Source organism: Papilio xuthus, unplaced genomic scaffold, assembly GCF_000836235.2.
Source record: "Papilio xuthus unplaced genomic scaffold, Pxut_1.1 DF826961.1, whole genome shotgun sequence".
NCBI classification, from domain to species: domain Eukaryota; kingdom Metazoa; phylum Arthropoda; class Insecta; order Lepidoptera; family Papilionidae; genus Papilio; species Papilio xuthus.
The window spans coordinates 4,630,774-4,652,665 of record NW_013531688.1 but is presented as its reverse complement, the minus strand read 5'-3'; the positions used below and the strand labels follow the sequence as shown (position 1 = coordinate 4,652,665).

The 21,892-nt window shown below is 33.3% G+C and overlaps 3 protein-coding genes across 3 annotated transcripts; all 3 read left to right on the top strand.

Annotated features, from left to right (window-relative positions):
* Nucleotides 1-6,208: 6,208 nt before the first annotated feature.
* Nucleotides 6,209-11,439, top strand: LOC106120104 (venom protease-like). The gene is given in 7 exon segments (NM_001312470.1): nucleotides 6,209-6,291; nucleotides 8,299-8,435; nucleotides 8,673-8,838; nucleotides 9,289-9,461; nucleotides 10,236-10,344; nucleotides 10,424-10,601; nucleotides 11,171-11,439. Coding segments are annotated over 7 exon segments (1,056 nt in total). The 5' UTR covers nucleotides 6,209-6,236; the 3' UTR covers nucleotides 11,409-11,439.
* A 1,195-nt stretch (nucleotides 11,440-12,634) lies between these two features.
* LOC106120105 (serine protease easter-like) lies at nucleotides 12,635-16,385 on the top strand. Its single transcript, XM_013315306.1, has 7 exons — nucleotides 12,635-12,719; nucleotides 13,120-13,256; nucleotides 13,523-13,712; nucleotides 14,517-14,680; nucleotides 14,884-14,992; nucleotides 15,562-15,727; nucleotides 16,105-16,385. The coding sequence occupies exons 1-7, from the start codon at nucleotides 12,665-12,667 to the stop codon at nucleotides 16,337-16,339; spliced, it is 1,056 nt and encodes a 351-aa protein (XP_013170760.1). The 5' UTR covers nucleotides 12,635-12,664; the 3' UTR covers nucleotides 16,340-16,385.
* Nucleotides 16,386-17,691: 1,306 nt separating this feature from the next.
* On the top strand, nucleotides 17,692-21,424 carry LOC106120101 (venom protease-like). Its single transcript, XM_013315303.1, has 7 exons — nucleotides 17,692-17,851; nucleotides 18,196-18,323; nucleotides 18,638-18,845; nucleotides 18,928-19,106; nucleotides 19,499-19,607; nucleotides 19,917-20,094; nucleotides 21,055-21,424. The coding sequence occupies exons 1-7, from the start codon at nucleotides 17,791-17,793 to the stop codon at nucleotides 21,305-21,307; spliced, it is 1,116 nt and encodes a 371-aa protein (XP_013170757.1). The 5' UTR covers nucleotides 17,692-17,790; the 3' UTR covers nucleotides 21,308-21,424.
* Nucleotides 21,425-21,892: the final 468 nt, after the last annotated feature.

Sequence of the window (21,892 nt, the reverse complement as noted above, 5' to 3'; positions counted from 1 at the left end):
TTCGTATTTCGGCAGTAAAAGCCCACTGTGACGATCTAAAAGATACCGGTACTGCACGAAACTGTGACTAATCTTACGTCCGCATCTTTTTTTTACAACTTAATAGATTCAAACGGAAATGTTCCCTAACAGTTATAATAAAATCGATAGACAACTTCTTTGCCTATAATTCAATATTTATTACTATTGTAAATGTAATATTTTTGCAACTAAATCCATTTAATTTACATAAATTCTTAACTACTATGAAAATTTTATAGCAAAAGATGTTTCGTAAATATATTATTTTAAATATAAACAGATTGTGTTTAGTAAGATTTGACTCTTTCTAAATTCTAAAAGTAACTTTTTTTTTATTCATTATTATAACCAATATTCTAAGTGGTCAGTTTTAATTAAGTACTTGCGACCTCTTTGGTACAATCCTTGCCTACCAAAGAGGTCGGATCACTTAACACATTAACATAACACATAAAACGAAAGATAAATCGCAAGAACAACAATTAAATTTAACACTAAGTCTTAATTAAATGCAAAAATTTGTTCATTACAATATTTTATTGTTATTTTACTTACATTCTGTAGAAAATTAAGATTTTTATTCCATCAACTTTAAATAATATATACACATAAAATTAAAACACAATATTATTTTCACGGTCAATATATCACATAATTAAAATTTAGATCACCTTTACCACAAAAATATTCCGTAACAGACACGTGAAACAATTTATTTAATATTCCAGAATATTTTTCTGTTAATATTCAACGAAAAATGTCGCGGGAAAATCCACGCAAGACACGTCGTTACACCGAGACGCTCCGTAACATACTGAATTTGTAACACGAATGTTGAAAAGAACCGGTTGTATAAAAATATGTTTTATGATTGTGTATATTAATGGGGACATAGTTTTAAGGCTGTTTTTTGCAATATTTAATAGCATCTCAACATATAATGCTTAACATGCGTTAGTTAGAATAGATAAAGAAATTCTTACATATATCAGTAAACTTAACGTTAGGCTTTCTATAACTCATCTAGTGTCAGTTTCCACTGCCAAAAACTTGTACAATAACATCTATCATCCCTTTATTCCCTTTAAAAGAAAATATATAACAATTAGTTAGGCTTGTTAGTTACAGTTGGCCGATCGATCTAACCCTTAACTTAGGGTAGCCTCCGAGCCTCTCGGTGGGGACGTATAGTGAGCTGGTGATGATGATGATGATCGGTCTAGTGTCCGCATCGATAACAAACCCGACTATTTAGTGGTGCCAGTGTACACAATTACAGCCAGATCCGACCAAAGTATAGGGTGACAAAAAAGTGTCTAGTTTGCATAAATATTGACATTTGCATAAAAAAAACTATATACCAGTATATTTCTGTGACGAAGGATAAGTTTATTTACTTAAAAACTATTTTTGTATTCCGACCATCATACGGCTAAATGCAACGCATTAGAAATAGTTATACAAACAATCAATGTAGGGCCACACTCGACGCGTGTACGAAGACATATCAAACAAAGAATTATGGCTCTATGATAAACATGAACACCCAAATCTCACAATGGAGATGTTTCATATCGCATTAGGCAACACAAATAGAGGAAATGCGTCTTTATTCACGGTTACACTTTCACTAAAAATATTCTTATACCGTATTGAAATAAGTAACTAACCGTGGGTTTCTTAAACCAAAATCTCCATATAAAACATACAGTCATCCTTGTCTTTCATCTTTTACAAAACAGAGATAACAATATGTCTTAAACGGGGAGTTTAGCATCAGACACGAACGATAACCAGACAAAAGAAGAAAGCCAATTTAAGACAGGCAACATAATATTTAACATTTCATTATGACCCTTTGAAGACACGTAAAACCGAATGCAACCACGGCTATCATAAGGTTAAATGTCAAATAACAAATGAAGTTAACCCTGACAGAGCTACACCAAAGTTAATCTGAACGTAACATTAGTGGTTAATGTAACCAAATACTTAGAAATATATTGTCTGATATATCGGTAGGTACTGGTAAACTATGTGAGCGAGTTAATCTCAATAGCTACTAATTCCAGTGAACGTAAATAGCCAGGGCGTCGCTGCGGCGCCTTTGGCTAATTTAACAATTTATGACTGCAGCAAGTAATGTTTATTGCTAACTGCACTTCTTTTACTTTACAAATAACTTTTAATGCTATGAGTTAGGACGCGTGAAAGGTAGTAGCTTCGATTTAGTCCGTTGACAGTTTAACTGAACATAAGCTTGTCCTAAAGGAATTTCCTCTGTAACCTGGATTTTTAACCTTTTAAGGTATTTTTCGACACTCCCTCAGGGGTTACACACTTGACTTGTGTGCAGTTTCTGGGTACGAATCCCGATGTTCTTACTTTTTAATTTTTTACAAAATTAAGTTGTCATTAAGCTAAGATGCTATATATAATGAACGAATTAAAAATAAAATACCTTATTTTCGAAAAGTTTAACTTTCAGACATAAATTTTAATGCCTTTTCTACATCAAGAGATTTTAACAAAAGTGTTTACATTGCTATTTGTTGTGTGAAGCGAACATAGGGCTCTATCTCTCCAAATTAATCATGATAGATAAGTCACGACCAATCAAATAACGGTCCTGCCTAAGTCCCTTCAATTGGCAACTGTTACATGCCATGTTACAACCTCTTTCTATTACATACTCCGTTATTATAGACGTAGAGATTAAAATCAATCGTCAAGATTAATCTTAGTAGAATAAGATTTATTTGATAATCGATTTATATATGCTGATTGAATATTGCTTTGGATTTATTTGTTTCGACTGCAAATATCAATAATTTTGTTTTGTATAATTTTTTTAAAAATGAACCTTCAAAAATATAATAGCAATTCTTCGTCTGCGAATATTAAGTATAATTTATAAAAAGTAGGGTTAGGCCAATATCTCAGAATAATCTTTATAATTTTTAGCACCTAACTAGTGTAAGTAGATCGTAGTCACAGTGGTCGTAATTGCCGTTCTATGTAAATCCATTTAAATATGTATTATTAGAAAAACATCAAATAGAACAATGCGTAGAATGGTACTAGTAAATTATAGTTCTAGTATGGTATTGTTTTATCTGTGGTAGAGTATAATATGACATTTAATTATGAGTGCGATTTAATGAAATTTAAATTGAGCATTACCAGTTAAATTCATATTCATTTCTCATCGGCTCACTATACGTCCCCACTGAGGAGCTCGGAGCCTACCCATATTTAGGGGTGACTAGGCCATAGTCAATCACGCTGGCCATGTGCTGGTTGGTTGACTTCACACATATCTTTGAATTTATTCGCAGATATGTTGTGCAGCTTGCATCACACTGTTTCCTTCACCGTAAGAACGTCGAAAAAATGTACATATGTAAATCGAATATCGAAAAACACATTAGTACATGGCGGGATTCGAACCTTGGACCTGCAGATTACCAGTCAAGTGCTTTAACCCCTGAGCCACCGACGCTCACATTATATACATTACCTGCTATACAATATTTTATTTCACAATTTCCTTACTGACGTCAAATTATTAATAATTGGAATGACTTACATCAGTAATGTGACTAACGTATGTTTAGGGGTTTTCGTGACAAACAAAACTTTGATTTTAAGAACAGAAATTAACTCATAGTTTTCAACGATCAAACCGGTAATAATGTTGTACTTAAATAGCGACCATATAAATATATATATATATACTTATACCAAACTAAAAAATAATATTATTAATCTTAATCCCAAATATTATGCTTACGTAGATAACGTAACATAATTCATAAAGCAATTTTTAATTATTTTATTACGTTCTTTTTGAAGCAATGCAAGTTGAGGGCGTTAACACCATTTAATTCCTATTAAAATGACATCAGGTAAAAATATAAACCGTAATCAGTATTCAATTGTTAATTGTTTGTTGGTTTACAAATAATTCTACTAATTTTTAGATAGAATCACTTGGCGCGAATAACGTGCTTTCATTACAAAGTCCAGTGTCAGAATAAAAAGTGAGGGGACATAAACGTCGACGTTTTAATTAGGCTAGCGTTGAGTCAATACACTGCCACATTTTCGAATTTTCTTCCTAACATAATGGAAAAATTGGAAACGGTAAATTAAAGTTTGGGAATTTCTTCTTAACAGTTTAGGTGATACAAAATTCAAAATCATTTTACTTACTAACGTTGCAACTAAAATTTATGTGTAAAATGATTATATATTTATATTAGTTTTATATATTTAAGTAAAAACATCAAGTTACAAATACCGGTTTAACATCTATTAAGTTCACAAGGATAAATTACAACTAATAAACTCATCATTTGAGTCAGCTGACATAAAAAATTCCCCCTCGATCAAATCATAATTTAATTATTCTGTTTTTATATTACAAATATTATTGATATTGTATATCTCATAGTTACATTAATAAGTCCAACTTTTAGGCCTTTGTCTTAATAAGGAAAATATCTTATCTTATATCTTTAAATGAGCAATTCTTGTATATATATAATTGGAATCTCGGAATCGGCTCCAACGATTTTCATAAAATTTAGTATACAGGGGATTTTGGGGCTGATATATCGATCTAGCTAGGAATCATTTTTAGAAAATGTCATTTTATTCGTGTTTTATCGATAATCAACTTAAACATAAACTTAACTTTTTCTATCGGTATGATCGAAAAATATTATTCATATTTCATCATTTTATTAGTAATTCGTACTTAAATATAATTTCCAATAAACACAATTTAAAAAAAAATACCGGTCATCCAGATTCTATCAGCTTAAATTGCAAATATACTAATACAAAAACACTACGTAAATCTTACTTCTTACTAATATTATAAATGCGAATACTTAGACGGATGGATGAATGTTTGTTAGAAGATATCTCCAAAACGATTGCATGGATCTCGCTGAAATTTTGCATACATGTAGAACTTAGCCTGAAACACATAGGCTACTAATTAAGTTTTTTTTAATTCCGCCCGGACTTAGTCGCGGGCGACAGCTAGTAAAATAAGTGTAAGTGCAGAATATTAGCACAACATTTTTGGATTTAATTAATAAAATACCACTGTCTCATATCAGAAGTTTGGGATTTCCATGTTGCATCCTAGCGTATGCATGACACATATTATTTCTTTTAACTGTATATATCTAAGCTATGTGTTTATGTAGTACTAAACAATTACATATATCCTGTCATTTTTAATTCGCCATCAATATTGTCAGATTTGTATTGGGAATGTCCTTTTTGCATTACTATTAAATTTGAACCGAAAACTATCTTAATTGTTATCCATATTGAGGAGTTATCGAGGAAATATGTGAAACAAACAACAAACGCATCTTACTGCAACCGTACACATATTTCAGGAATCATTACCTAAGTGTTCTTCCAGAATATGCTATACGTACACCTTTCACAGATATCCAAATAAACCAGATAAACCTTTATACTTGTGAAGGAAAACATCGTGATGCAACCTGCACATATCTGAGAAGAAATTCAAAGATATTTGTGAAGTCAACCAACCCGCATTAGGCCAGTGTGGTTGACTATGGCTTAATCACCCTTAACTTAAGACCTTACTTCATAGGATCATTTCTATAGTAAGTTCTACACGAGATCACCCTTAACTTAGGGTAGGCTCCGAGCCCCTCGGTGGGGACGTATAGTGAGCTGATGATGAGTAATAAAAATAATCCATGTCACTCAGCAATAAAGTAGATTATAAATTACAGACTAATTTTGGAAATAGAACCAGAAGTTTCGGAGTTGATTCCTTACATACAGAAATGCACATCTTTCCTACATATAATATAATTATTAGATTAAGTATTTGTTTTAAAATAGTCTATAGTTTTATGGCTGGATTTTTAGCTGAAAAAAAAATTAGCAGTTATGTAAAAAGCTAACTATTAATGAGCGAAATAATAAATTCAAATTAAAAAATAAGAGGAAAAATGCTACCTTATTTACAGATATGAAACTTTAATTCCACATCATGACTAAACACTATATACATGCATATATAAATACATAATGTACTTACTTACATCTTTACTGAAGGTAGCCGTGGTCAGTACGTCAGTAGCCGCGGGAACTCCGTGAAGGACTCACGTGTTTGACCATTTAAAACAAGAAAAATATTAAACATGTTAAGAAACATGTTAACAGTGTTATTATTAATAATTGTATCTGCAAGTGGCCAATTAGTTCCAAGTAAGTAATATTTTTCTTTCAAAATATGTAAAGTTTATTCTATGATTTTTAATATAATTTTTTTTGTTTTTTTTTTTGCACTTCATCCTCGTAAGACTGTGTTCTTTGTCTTAAGAAGTCGTTATATTAAAAAATAATTAGTGAATTTTAAGTTATATTTGTAGTAAATATTTACAGTAAATACTTTTTTGTCGCCACTTAATTTGAAAGAAATTCAATCTGTTAAGACTTTATGGGTTAGAAAAATGTATCGCTTTTTGTTACCTCAGTAATATTTTGCTGATCTTTATATTCGAATGCCTTAATCATGTGTAATATAACCATATATTGTTCTTATTATGTACTTACAAACGTAACTAACAATTCTTAATTAATTATATTAGTTAATTTTTTATAAAAATTAAGTATTAGTAGAAAATACATTCCAAAAAGCTTTATCACAAATTTCGTCAATTTGAAATTAAATTAAATAGCTAAGTAAGAAGCTAAATAATATATTAATGAGATACCTGTATTCGTATTTCGTTTATTTAATCAATATACGAACAAGATCTGTTTGACCTTTTTTTCGTTGCTACGTGAAATGCACCATAATAAATACGGAAAAGGTTACATGAGAAAAATGACACTATGGCATTATAATCAATTATTTTTTTTATTTCTTCTAACAACAGATAAGCTTAAAAAAGTTTGTGTTCGGATCTGGTTGAAGACAGTAGTCGAATGCCGGGATTCGAACCCACAACCGCTAGATCTATAGTCTATACCCATTAGTCTATTAATGCTTAAACTATAAGTATGATACCATTTTGTTTTTTTTTATTTTGACATTGGCATATTGATACAATAGTTTGGGTAGTTTATAATAAAATTAATAAATTCATTCCAAAATCAAAACAATCAGTTACAAAGTCAGACAACAATTATATTTAGTTGATGTTCAACAAGTTACACCGGTTTTATGAATAATCTACAAGGCGACCAGGAAAATGTTGCAAAAACCTTAGTCGAAGCTAACATTGCATGTTTTTTTAAACTTGCCCGAATTAATTTATGTATGTATAAAGTTATTATTACCGAAAAATATTATAGAAAATATTTTAAAAAAAGCAGAAAAAAATTATTAAAACTTTAAAGTCACAATAAACTTCGCACGATTAGTTAAGAATACACTATATTCATATTCTTAAAAAAAATTAAAAAAAAATGGATCCTCAATCAACAAAAAATAATACCACGTATAAACTTACAAATTCCCACGCTCGTCACAAAATCCAACATTGTAGGTATAGATTTATAAATGCCATTACGAAGTCTTGAAATGTACAGGACAAGATCTGCAACAGGAAAATGTAAACTCAACAGTAGTATTTAAGTATATGTATGTTCTTCTATAGATATAAACATATAATACTAGTTATAGCCCGCGACTCCTTCCGCGCGGAATAAAAAAAAAATAATTAGTTCCCGGCAATTATTAGAATTTTTCTCACCTTTTAAACCTTCCATAGACTTTAACGAACATTTCAAGACTAACATAAGATAAACCCGTTCAGTCCTTTTTAAGTTTTAGCGAGACTAACGAACAGCAATTAATTTTTATATAACATTCAAAAATAGTTATTAAAAGCAGTGTTTTATAAATCAAATATTTGGAAACACGGACAAATATGATGATATATATACATTTCACAATATTCATTTTTAGTTGTATATTACAAGCTTTTGCCGGCCACTCTGTCCGCGCGGAATTAATAACTAATTAGGTAGCCTATGCGTTCTTCACTATGCCAAACACCGACATTTATTGAGCCGTTCTGGAGATACCTTTTAACGTTCAACTATCGATCTAAACTTTCACATTTATAATATTAGTTAGATTGTTGTTTCCTATCGGAATACATCACTGTATATAAATTCGCGAACTTTACATTTCATCATATCTTAATCGAAACAAGTGACAATAATATTTTAACATACACTTAATAAGCTTGAACGTATTTCCAGGGACGTGCGATGACTGCATACTGCTAAGCGCCTGTCCGGGAGCGGTCTATCAAGTCGCCAACCACAAGAACAAGCGCACGGAGGAGATTATCAGGAGTTCCATTTGTTCTTCCGAGTATGTCAACAGTATCCCAAAGGTGAATAGTAAAACAGACTTCTAACCGAATGACCTTGAAGAGTGAGATGTATTTCATTTATAAACTTCTCACGTGTGGCCTTCAGAATAGAACACATTATACGTATTACTAAAAAACTGACAATCATACAATCAAACGTGTATTTTGGTATTTACCGGTAACAGACGATTAACCCTAGTAGTGCGATAAAAATATTAATCTACCATCAAAATAATCTGTTAATTCGTTTTTTTCAAGGTATGCTGCTCCGCGTTCCCGCCATCCCAGGAAGAGATCGATAACCATCCTAACTTGAACTTACTACCGAGCGAGTGCGGAGAGATAGAGGGTAGCCAGATTGTCGGTGGAGAGGCCGCCAAGTTATACGAATTCCCCTGGATAGTACTCATATCCTATGAAACACGTATGTCAAACCCATACCTTAATAATAATTCTGACACATTTTTAATATTTAAAGAGAGTTACTTAAACAGCACCTTAGATTTCTCATGTGTTCTGTCATCTCTCATAGTGGCAATGAATAATGTTTAAGTAATAGGAAACAGGAGCTCTCATTTACAGACCTTAATAGACCGACTTACTTATTAAATAAAATAATTATAGTACTGTTCCATCTATGACGAGTCCCTACTAAAAGATTTTTTCAATTTATTTCTATATTGTTGGGAAGAAAATCCGACACTGACCGGTGTATTGGCGCAACACTAGCCGTATTTAAATGTCAACGTTTATGTCCCCTAACCAATTAATCTGACACTTGAATTGGTAACGAAAGCGCGCCATTCGCGCTAAAGGATTCTTACTAATAATGTCTAAAAATATGGAGGATTAAAAACTTCTTTTCTTAATACAGGTATCGGCAAACAGTTTCTCTGCGGAGGTAGCCTGATAAACTCGTTGTATGTGATGACGGCGGCTCACTGTGTTAGAGATAAGAAGATTGCTGGAGTGAGAATTGGTGATCATGATTATTCATCCAAAGTTGATTGCGAAAAGGACACCGATATATGCGAGTCTCATTATCAGGTTCGAAAATTCACATACCATAGAGATCAAAAGACATTAAAAATGTTTCGCCTTTTTATCATCCTTGGTTTTATTAGATAGAGCTACAAGGCGTTAATATTTGGTTAGATCAGTTGTTACCAAACTTATTTTGTCTACTGCCCATTTTGAGAAGCTAATTAATTATTGTGACCTACATATGCATATTAACAGAGAATTCTAAACGAAACTTTTCCTGTAACCTGCAGCGCCCACAAGGGGGCGATATCGCCTACTTTAGGAAGGACTGGGTTAGATAATTATAACTTTCTCATCATCATCAACCTGCCCTTATCCCTATCGAGGGTCGGCACAGCATGTACTACTCCTCCATACATCTCTATCAGCCGTCATATCCGAGTCTACCCCCTTCTTACGCATATCCTCTTTCACACAGTCATTCCATACTTTTTTTGGTCTTCCTCTACCCTTGTAGCCATCCACATTCAATCTCATTACTTTAATTATAACTTTCTGAATAAGATAATTCTTTTCTTGGATAAAGTTGAGTAATGTGCAGTTATTACTTACGATTGAATTCATTGGTGGTTAATAACATGTAAGTCTTGAATATGTAATTGCCAGTCAATAGCTTCCACCTCCTAAATTCGATTTTAGGAACACCTTAAGTTTTGAAGAAAACCTTAACAGGAAGCCACGTAACCTTTCAACACGAATAAGATATAATTAGTTTAAGATTTCATTCCTCTTGTCAAATGAATAAATAAGTAAATAAAAAAAATCCAATCTTTACAGGACATTGGGGTATCGGAACGAATTATTTATCCTTCATACCAAGGCCCGCCTGTTGTCCGTCACGATATCGCGCTACTTAGACTGAAGAGACCAGCAGACCTTTCGCGCAGTAAGTAACAACCATAAACCAAACAGAAATTCATGTTTCTTAAAAAATATTCTTAAAATAAATAAATTAATTTTGTTAGGAAACTACGGTACCATATGTTTGCCAACATCGAAGAATCTAAGGGAACGCAATCTTGACGAGGAGAGGGCTGTGGTTGCCGGCTGGGGTTTGACTGACAACAACACCGTTTCCACGCTTCTGCTCAAAGTTACCGTGCCCATACGCTCCAGCGACAACTGCAAGCAGTACTACGGCAGGTACGTGAATGATGACCTTCTTAGGTTAGCCTCATATTTCCTTCCAACATCTTTATTAGGTAGCACAATCGGTGCAATACCACCACGTTAGAGATAGGCGTAAGAGTGTGTGTGCCAGATTTCTTACTTTCCTTTTCTCTACTTCTCTCCCTCTCTCTCCTTCTTAGATTTGGTGGAGGTGGGGACTCTTAGAGAGGGGAAATATCCTATTTTTGTGTGTCCCCTCCTTGTACGATTAAAGGTATAGATATCTTCAAATATCAATTCCACCTGCAGTAGTATCATTTGACACCATAAAGTTTGAACCTTGTCATGGCAACAAAACATTTTCATCGTGATGTACATACAAGTTTAATCTTACTTTTAATGGGAGATAAGGGGATAAATAGAAGAAAATACTTTTTGCTATTCATCTCTTCGCCCGGTCAAAAACGATTTCTTAATTCCTAAATAAAATAAAATGAGATGAAACTTAGGATTTCAGTAGTAACATGTTTTCCAAAATTAGACTTTGAACGACACGGGCATCGAAAAATTTTAATATACAGCTGGTTTTTATTCACTTACAGAAACAGTAAAGAAGACATCACGAAGACCATACTTTGTGCGGGAGAGCTGGGTAAGGATTCGTGCAAGGGAGATTCCGGTGGTCCCCTGATGGTGGCAGAGGAAGTGGACAATGTATACAAGTACATTCAGCACGGAATTGTCTCCCACGGGCCAAGCAAATGTGGGTCCCTATTCCCCGGAGTATATACCGATGTCTCTTGGTACATCAAATGGATATTGGACACTATTAAGCCATAAGAAATTATATCAAATTAATTTGTACGTTTCATTTTCGAGATATAAATAAATGTAAGTTTAGATAATTATTGTTTTATTTATAACTAACTGCGACTTTATCAGAGCGAATTTAAAAAATATTGCCCATGTAATGTCCGCATGCATCTACCAAAGTTCCGTCAATTGCTGGTTAGCCGTTGGGCCATGTCTTGCGACACGAAAAATATGAACTTCAACTCATAATGATAGGCAAAATCGCAGGCAGAACACGAGTTGGAAGGTGGAGAAAGTCGTGCCTGAAAAATATCCGGGAATGGATCACTATTGCCAACGTTGAACAACTTTTTCGCTTGGGATAGGACAGGAAAGAGTTCGCTGAGCTGACGGCCAACATCCAGTAATGAAGAGGCATTAGAAAAAGAAGAAATTTCGGAGATATAATTGCGAATTTGCAGCCAGACAAACATATAAGCAACGCAAATACATGGTGTTTACGATTTTTTTTGTTACATACTGACACTCCAATTTTATTAATTTATATAATGTAAGTATAGGTGATTTATTATCATCATTTCGAACCCATCCATGAAGAGTTACACCTTTTTAGAGATCTCATAAGAAATATAATTATTTTCGTCAGTCATAACTGTTCTGCGAAAAATGTAAATTTTTAAATTGTTCTTTGCGTCTTAATATCAAAAAATTAAAGAGACTCGAGGAAATGATGAATTCGGTTATGGATTAGCAACCGTCTCCTAAAGCTTCTGTAATATTTAGCAATGAAATTAAATATGTGTACAGTGATTTAAATTAAAGTAAAATTCTTTTTCCTTGTAGTAAATAGAAGCTAAACTGCTAAAACTCCTTAAACAATACGTTAAGGATAATATCGTCCTATTTGTGAATAGATGTCGCCCTCGACTCCATCTGCAAGGATTACAGAAAACTTAATTAGTAAGCTATGTGTTCTTCCAGTTTATGTTCTAAATATATACCAAATTTCAGCGAGTTCCATGCAACCGTTCTGGACATAAATTCAAACAAACATCCATCCATCTAAGCATTCGCATTTATAATATTAGTAACATAAAACTGTGTACATGTGTGTAGCATCTGCTTTGGTAATTCCAGAGTAAGTTACCATAATCGGTTTTACCCATTGCAATATTAAGTAATAATTATGTTTGCTATTGAACGGTATAAATAGTTCTCGTGGAAATTTTTTTTGTTATTCGCTTGAAATAAGTTCAAAGGAGTTGTGAACAAATGTTTTAAAAATGTTTGTGACTATATTACTTTTATCATTGTCTATAACTGTTATAACCAGCTTAAGTAAGTAACTTTATAATTATTTAAAACGCCAATTTTTAAGGATATTACGAAATGGGTAAAATTGTAATTTTACAACTTCATTTTTCACTATCTCAATTATTCCACCATTTTTTCACTCTATTCTTTTTCATATTATTCGCGGTGTCGTATTACCGCCAGTACGACCTTCTTGGCTGTTAACAAACTCTTTCGTGCTACCAAGGAGGTTCGATACCTTTAATACGCGTTATACAAAATAAAATATATTTATTCTTTTTCGCTATATGGGCAGAGACATATCAAAACTAGGGTTGTATCCTGTCGAATGGATCACTAGCTGTGGGTTTCTGAAACCAAAATCCTCAGTTTAAAAGCCATTTTTTTTTCTTTAAAATCTATTAAACATTGATTTTAATTACAGATACTTGTGAAAATTGTATTCCTGCAAGCCAATGTCCGAGCTTATTACAATTAATATCTCGTGATAAGAGTAAAAAAACGCTAGAGATTATAAGAAAAGAAGTTTGCGGATTCGATTTGAGTTTAAGACAACCTAAGGTAAACTTTGGAATTTAAATTCTTACTACTATCAGTTTTATAACTAGATGTTTTTATATATTATTGATTTATTAAAAATAATAGCTATCGTCCGCTACTCCGTCCACGCGGGATTAGAAAAAACTTAATTAGTACCCTACATGTTCTTCCAGACTATGTTCTACATCTGTGCCGAATTTCATCAAGATACGTTGAGCTTATATACCTTGTAACAAATATCTATCTATATAAACCTTCGCATTTATAATATTAGTAAGATTTTACAGGTTTGTTGTGATAGTTTTGATAATCAAGAAATCGAAAACGTAACGTTGACAAATGAAATAACTAATCATCGCAATGTACACCTTTTACCGACGGATTGCGGTCAAATAAAATATAGTAGACTGCTTGGGGGATATGTCGTATGGGATAACGAGTTTCCATGGGTCGTTCGTATCGCGTACAAAAACAATGGTAAGATACAAAAAAAATCTTTATTCTAAACTAGCTGTCGCATCGACTCCGTCCGCGTGGAATGAAAAAAAAAACTTAATTAGTTTCCGCCAATTATTCGAATTTTTCTCACCTTTTAGACCTCCACGAACGTTTCAAGACCAAGATAAGATAAATCCGTTCATCCGTTCTCGAGTTTATTTACTAATATTTACTGACGTACAGCAATTGACTTTTATATATATAGATAGAGAAGAGATAGAGATATGCACTGGTAACTGACTTTGAGACATCTCTACAGTGTTCAAGGTGGCAGAATACAGACTAATTTACGCTTCTGGAGTACCTAAGCGTTGTTAGGCTCTTTAGACGTATATATATGGATAGATCTTTTTTAACCGACTTTCAAAAAAAGAGGAGGTTCTCAATACGTCAATTTTTTTTTTGATGGAAATTGACAAAAGATATGGTCAGTTTTTTTTTACTTTCTTTTGTTGAAAAAATAATTTTTTACACCAACACTCTCTGTTGAGAAATATTATATCTCTATATAGAAGCAAATATTCCTCACAGTTACTTTTAAATTTAAAATATAATATAATGTTAATATACCACGGACAAAGAATTAGTTTAGCTGTCCAAAGGGGGAACGCTGCCAGTATCTTAGGGACCTTGTCTATAGGGACTCCTTTTAATAATATATTTTAGTACATTATTCGTTTTATTAATATTTTATTTTATTAAATGGATTGTTAAATAGTTATTAAGTAAGTTGGTTAGGTTCTAACTTTATTTTATTTATATAATATTTAATTAAAATTGCAGTGGATCGTACGTTTTCATTCGAATGCATGGGTACCTTGATTAATTCGCGATACGTGTTGACATCAGCTGATTGTGTCATGAACAGACGTATCGCCGGTGTAAGAATCGGTGGTCGTACCCAAAGACTGGATTGTGCAGATTCTATTTGCGAACGTGACATACAGGTAATTATTTTTATGTACTCACCAAATTCTTCATAAATTAATTTTTATATTAAAATGGAGAGGGAAACATTATTGTCTTAACATAGTAGAGTAGGGTTCCATTAAATGAGAGAGATAGAGTTTGAGTTATTGTCAACTACATTTCTTGGCTGACTATTAAAGGCTGTTGGCTTCTCTAATATTAACGTATATTTTTTCCCCAGGACATAGGCGTATCAGAACAGATCTCTCATCCAGAATATACAATAAATTCAAGGACATTAAACAATATAGCTCTTTTACGTCTCAGAAACCCAGTGGACTTATCAAAAGGTAAATTAATAACAACGAAATAATCCTTTAGTTAACACGAGTGTGTAATAGAAATACAAAATGGATAAGTAATTTAGACAATAAATTCCCAATTTTTAGAAATTTTAATTGTAAATAGTGGGCGCTGCAGGTTTCAAGGGGGGTAAGAGACCCAGAAAGAAAATGGGAGCATTGTGTAGAGGCCTAGGGAGTGATTCGTAATTTTTTTTAGCTGGGAGGCCTCTTAGACAACGACTGCATGAGCTCTCGACTCTCAACAACTTGGGAATATCAACTAATATGAATTAAAAGATTGCGTGAACTCTAATATGGGGGCGCTAAAAAATATTTATTCTCAAAGTGGGCAGTAGACAAAATAAGTTTGGGAACCACTGGCCTAATAATTAAGTGTACGAATTTCCGATTTCATGGTCGGGAGTTCAAATCCCGTCATTCGACTATTGTAAACCATATCCTAGCACAAACATAGAGCTTAGTTGGAATGGTACAAGAAATATTAGTAAATTACTGAAAGATCTGTTACTATTATACTAAAAAAACTCGTACAATAACATCTTTAATTGTTTTAGAAAGCGCTGGTGTAATTTGCCTGCCACTTCTTGAAGAACATAGAGAAAGGAATATAACTGAAAACATGGGTACAGTTTCGTATTGGGATGAAAATGAAAGGGAAACGCAATTTAAAATTCATGCATCGATATCTACAAACGAAAGATGTGTTCTTTATACAAACAAGTGAGTGTACAAAAATATGTTTGTCTCGATTTTACCAAAGATTAAGAGAGAGATGAAAATAGGATACGTGTTTTGGAATTGAAAAGCTTTTTATTTATGATTTTATGGCTTCTATTTTACTTATATTATAAGTGTGAATGTTTAAATAAATAGATATATAGAAGGATTTTTGTTATCTCCAGAACTGCATGGACCTCGATAAAATTGGTAACGGATATAAAACACTGGAAGAACCCGTAGGCTAAAGTTCTTTTTTAATTCCGCGCGGACGGAGTTACGGGCGTCAGCTAGTAACCCATATGTTCCATCAATTTTAATTTCTAATCTTCCATTATTATATAGTAAGTGGTGTGTCTTAAATTAAGCTTTTTTTTCAGACATATAAATGATAGAACAGGTTTGTTAAATAACAGCATTTGTGCACAAAGAATTGGCACCAAACACTGTGAGACCATCCCTGGATCGCCACTGATACTGGAAGGTTCATATCCTGACTCTTATAAGTACCTTCTATATGGTATTTTGATAACAGCAAAGCCTGAATGCGGCCCAGAAATCTACACAGATGTTAGAAAGTATATGAAGTGGATATCGGACACCATTAGGTCTTAGACGAAAAAAGTTGCAACCTTTAAATTTGCTGTAATAAAATTTGTATTAAAAATGTTGTCTCTGTTTTATTCAAGGAGAAAGAAAGGGATGATATTATATACGACATATCTCTTTAAAGTTAATTGCATAAAATTTATCAAATTTATTTCATACTAGCTGTCGCCGGCGAATCCGTCCTAGGGGAATAAAAAAAAAATAAGTAGTAATGTTCTTCTAGACTACATTCTACATGTATCATTATTAAGATAAGAAGTAAGATTCCCTGAACTTAAGAGAAAGTTCATAATGTAATATACGCCCTCTACTATCAATAAACGATAAAATAAATCAGTTAGTTAATATAAATAGCTTTATAAAGAAACTTCACTTTATACAAGAGGTAAATAAACGCGTATCTTGATAACCTACAACTATGGCTTCTAAAAACGGTCTTCTAACATATTTAAATGACATCATATGTCCACTGCCGAAACATCTATATAAAATATACTGTTATTTCTATTCTTTCGAGGGAAATGAAAAGTACTTATAATGTTTATGTTATATTTAAAAAATGATAGAGCCCGCTTTAACGTCTTCGCACGAATTGTCCGGTGAAATACTACCACCACACTGAAAACAGGCGTCAAGTGGAAGCAGTTCCGCGTTTCGGCTGATGAGGATGCGTCGCGGAGGCTTAATTTTGTCCTCTTTAACTTCCCACCCTTTTTCTTATAAGGAAAGGTTGGGAAGTGGAAGTGGACTTTCTGTATGAGAGGATGCATAAAAAGGAAAAATAATTTCTTTCCGTGCATCCACTCCTCCGTCGATTAAAGGTAAATTGCGTATGTGTGAGTTCAGGTGGTAGCTCGCTCGTTTGCCATCTTATGATATAAAAAATGTACCAGCCATTGCCAGTATCAGTTATCCGATCCATAAAGCAGTTGTTACATATTTATTGTCCGGATCATATTTATCATTTAAAAAATGGTCAAATTAATTAACGTTTAAGCATATAAAATGCACTTAATAAAATAGACTCTTCACTAATTATTACAATGTGACCAGCCTTAAAGACATATGTAGAAATGATAAGGAACGCCTACGTGACCATCCCTTGAAACTTGAGGAAAACTTAAACAAAAGAAACCCAATGCTGCATTTCTTCCCAATTAGAGTAGTTTTGGTATGGAAAAAAATGCCAGATAATGTAGTCATGTCTCTATCAATAAATTCTTTTAAAACAGACTCGATAACAAAATATCTCCATACTATTCGACAAATATATAAATATAAATATTTTGCAGAACTCCGATAAGCTCAATAAAACACAATAAATTGGGTAAAACCAGATGGCTAGTATAAAGCCAGCCAGGAAAGCGTGAGTCCAGAAATTATATAGGAGGTGGCAACGAACATTGGGTGTAATTAGTATTGAGAAAGACACGGCGAGACGTCAACGTGCCTTCACGATGCGTCTGCAATCTAGTGTGTTGTGCTGTGTACTCCTGGCGGCTCTCACCACTGCCCTCAGTCAGTACTAATATATATTCACTAATATTATTTCTTTTATAAATACTAATTTAAAAGTATACTAGTAAAAAGTTAAAGCGTGAGTCCCAATGCTTACTTTGATATCATTTTTATGTGCATACAAGATATTGTGTTGTTTTTAAAGTGTATTTGTATATATATGTGTATAGTCTGATATAAGAATAATTAATAAAAATAAATAGTTAAATATTTGTTGGAATTGGATATATTTTTGTTATGAATAGGGAAAAGTGAGGAATATTTTAAAAACAATTATAGGAATAAGATACAAAATCACCGATAAATTTGGTTAATTAAACAATAGATTTTATTTATAATAACAGGACAATGCGACGATTGCGTTAAGATACTTCAGTGTCCATCAGCGTTGCAGATAATCCGCACAGACCATAGTGCGCCAACAATCCAACGACTGCAAAATGCACTCTGTGGTTTCGACGGTGTTCAAAAGGTAATTCTCCTAAATTCCTATACAAACTTTTAAACGACTAGAAGATACAAAAATCGGTTCCTTATCATTAGCAAGGTTATATGATTTATTTTTATAAACATCGAGACTATTTTGTAATTTATGATAACCTCTCAACTGTAGGTGTAACTGCGTTTGGATTTGTTCTTAAAGTAATTAAAATAAATATATTTAATCTGTATACAATGGACTTTCATAAAAATATTAATTAACGCAAACGCACTTTTAGGTCCTTTTTTGATGCTCCAGAAACGAAGTCTTATCAAGGAACGTAATGTTACTTTTGTTGTAAACAGGTGTGCTGTTCTGATTTCTTGACAACTCGATTTTACGGTAATAATGAAATCGATGACAACGCATTAACTTCTGGAGACGAAATCGAAAATCATCGTAGCATCCGTCTTCTACCAACTGAGTGTGGCGATATGGACGGGAACAGAATTGTCGGTGGAACCGTTGCGGGCCTGTACGAGTTTCCCTGGTTGGCCCTCATTGCGTACAGAAGTGGGTATTGTCAAATATTAGCTGCACGAAATAAGTACAGGAATATCAATGTTCTAAGAATTTGGACGCTGTTTGATTTTAGATGAAAAATCTTTGAAATTTAAATGTGGAGGTTCCGTTATAACTGCAAGATACGTGCTGACCGCCGCGCATTGCATCAATAAAGATTTAGTAGCAGTTAGAATTGGAGACTACGACATAAGCGCACCTGTAGATTGTGTGGGGGAAGATGAAATACGCGAATGTGAATCAAAGTATCAGGTAATCTGAATTATTGTTTAGTTAAATATCGCAGCTTCTAATTTATGGCAGATACCGTCGTTAGTTTATATAACAGGGATAACGAACCAATGGTGCCGTGTGATCATTATTTGCAATACGAAAAAAGTGTGAGATAGGTGTAATGGTGATGGGCATTCGCGAGTGATTCCTACTATACTAAATGTTTTTAATAATCACAAAGTCAAAAAAATGTATGGAACGTCTGAGAGATTCTAATAGATTTAAGAGTTCAGTCTAAAACTTTCTCTTCACACAACTGGACATTGATACGAAAAGGTTCACCACCCCATTTATAGAAGATACTGAATAGTTATTATAGTTTCAATCAAGTTGAAAATAGTATGTCAAAAGACTTTTTGTTTCTGCAACAGGATATCGCCGTTACCCATCGTATACATCACCCCAAATTTGTCACAGTACCAATGAGCCAGAACGACATCGGACTACTACGTCTCGCTACTTCTGTGGACTTTTCTTACAGTAAGATTCATTGTAAAACCATTAGCACATACTGATGTAGAAGATTAGTTTATTATCAGCTTACTGGCATTCGTTGATTTTGAATTTTGGATCTGTTTCATTGAGTTCGGTATCTCGGGTGGCTTGAACAATGAGATATCTTCCGATTGGTATGATCATAGGGTAACAGACGATCCATTATTAGATTTCCAAAGACAAATATATAGTTCTAAGACTGAAATTTTTTTTGCTTGTCGCCTGTTCGCCAGGCCTCCTCCAATAATTGCCACGATGATTGATCTTTAAATTCTGAACTACTTTTATCTACAGGAAATTCAGGTACAATTTGTTTACCGATAATGAGGGATCTACGAGAAAAAGATCTAGCACAAGAAGTCGCTACGGTAGCCGGTTGGGGAGCGACAGAGAATCAACAGCAATCCAATGTTCTACTTAAAGTTCAAGTGCCTATATTCCCAGAAACGACGTGTAAATCCTTTTTCAGAAGGTGAGAAAATACAAATCCTATTTACGTTTCTATTTAACGTCATTCCAAAATATGAGGTTCGCCGTTTTTTGAGGAGATAAATCCGAGCGACGGGCACAATGAGGCTTGCAGACATTAGCAACGCAAGAGAAACTACTGATGCCTTTGTGAAAGAGTTACGCTCGCTTCTTAAAGCATCTTAGGTGGTACTGGTTTAGAAGTGCTGCCGAGGACAGAACGTTCCATAACGCGGCTGTTCCTCCGGAGATTTCATGCCATCCTTACAAGGTGTCGAAAGTTAAAATAGATACTAAATTAGATTATCGAGTAGAAGTACAAACAATTAATTATTAATAAAATAAAGTCTAGACCAAAGCTGCAGACCATAGGAAGAAGACTAAACAACGTAAGAATTGAATTTGAATTGCGCTGATGTACCTGTAATGCTAAATCTGTAAAGATATTGCTTTTTTTAATGATTATAACAAATACCAGTCCGATTTCAATGTATTATTTAAGTATATTAGGTGTATTTTGTACATGTCGGCTCTGTACTAAAAATGATTCACTAAATTTCATGATCATCCTTAAACTTCTATGAATATAACAGTACAATAATAAATTAACAAATTTTCCCTATCTCTATGAAACCTTTTCTGAAATTCTTAGTCTTTAAGATGTTCGTTGTATTTAATACAGGATTTTTAATTTTTTTTAAAGTTTATTAACTAAAATTCTTGTACGAAATATTTGAGGTTTTTTTTTTTATATCATAAGGTGGCAAACGAGCGAGCGGCCACCTGTAATCACTGAAATAGCGAAGTAACCGTTGCCCATAGACATACGTAATTGCATATGCGTTGCCTACCTTTAATCGACGGAGGAGAGGATGCACAGAAAGAAAATATTTACATACATGCAAACATACTGTTGAAACTAATAATATAAATGTTTGAAAGTAACTAACTATATATTTTCCAGATCCTTGCAATCACCTCTATATAAAAAAAGCAGCATGAATAACACAATATGCGCCGGCGAACCTGGCCGTGATTCTTGCAAAGGTGACTCCGGAGGACCTCTTATGATCGAAGCACCTTACAACGAGACATATAAATTTGTTCAATTCGGCATCGTGTCTTACGCATTTGAGCAATGCGGTTCAAGCTTACCAGGAGTATATACCGATGTTAGAAAATATATGAAATGGATTTTGGATACCATTAAACCATAGAATTTTTGTCAGACTAAATATATAATAAAATTAATTAAATTATAATGTGATCCTCTTTTTAACATATAGTTTCATAACGCTATTGATTGCTACATATAATAAATTCAATGCTTAACCGACTGTTGTTTTATTAATATCTGAACACTTATTCATATAAGGAGCGACCTGAATACGTTAAGCAAAATAATAGCTTTGAAAAGACACAGAGTTAAACAAGTTAAAAGGTTGCAGATGAGTGGTAAGATGCTTTATGTTTCTGTTCTGAGGCTGTCCTTTTGAACAGAAGAGATGGATACGCAGAAAAAGAATATTACTAATATTATAAATGCGAATGTATGGATGTTTATTTGAAGGTATCTCCAGAACGGCTGCGAGATACATCTCACTGAAATATGGCATAGACACGAACATAATCTGGAAGAACACATAGGCTACTAATTATATTTATTTTCATACCGCGCGGACGAAGTCGCGTGAGACAACTAGTATTTATAAGTATATCAAAGTGGAGAGAACTACAATTTGTAGCGTGTAGTCGTGGTATTGTAGCGATCGATACTATTCCTTCAGCAGCTAATACTTCAC

Bases quoted from the DNA above. Each gene is read 5' to 3' on its own strand.
- LOC106120105 (XM_013315306.1), top strand. From the start codon at position 12,665: ATGTTTGTGACTATATTACTTTTATCATTGTCTATAACTGTTATAACC. The intron at 13,713-14,516 runs GTAAGATACAAA...TTAAAATTGCAG, and splicing joins TATCGCGTACAAAAACAATG to TGGATCGTACGTTTTCATTC. The intron at 15,728-16,104 runs GTGAGTGTACAA...CTTTTTTTTCAG, and splicing joins TGTGTTCTTTATACAAACAA to ACATATAAATGATAGAACAG.
- LOC106120101 (XM_013315303.1), top strand. From the start codon at position 17,791: ATGCGTCTGCAATCTAGTGTGTTGTGCTGTGTACTCCTGGCGGCTCTC. The intron at 17,852-18,195 runs GTCAGTACTAAT...TTATAATAACAG, and splicing joins GGCTCTCACCACTGCCCTCA to GACAATGCGACGATTGCGTT. The intron at 19,107-19,498 runs GTAATCTGAATT...TTTCTGCAACAG, and splicing joins AATGTGAATCAAAGTATCAG to GATATCGCCGTTACCCATCG.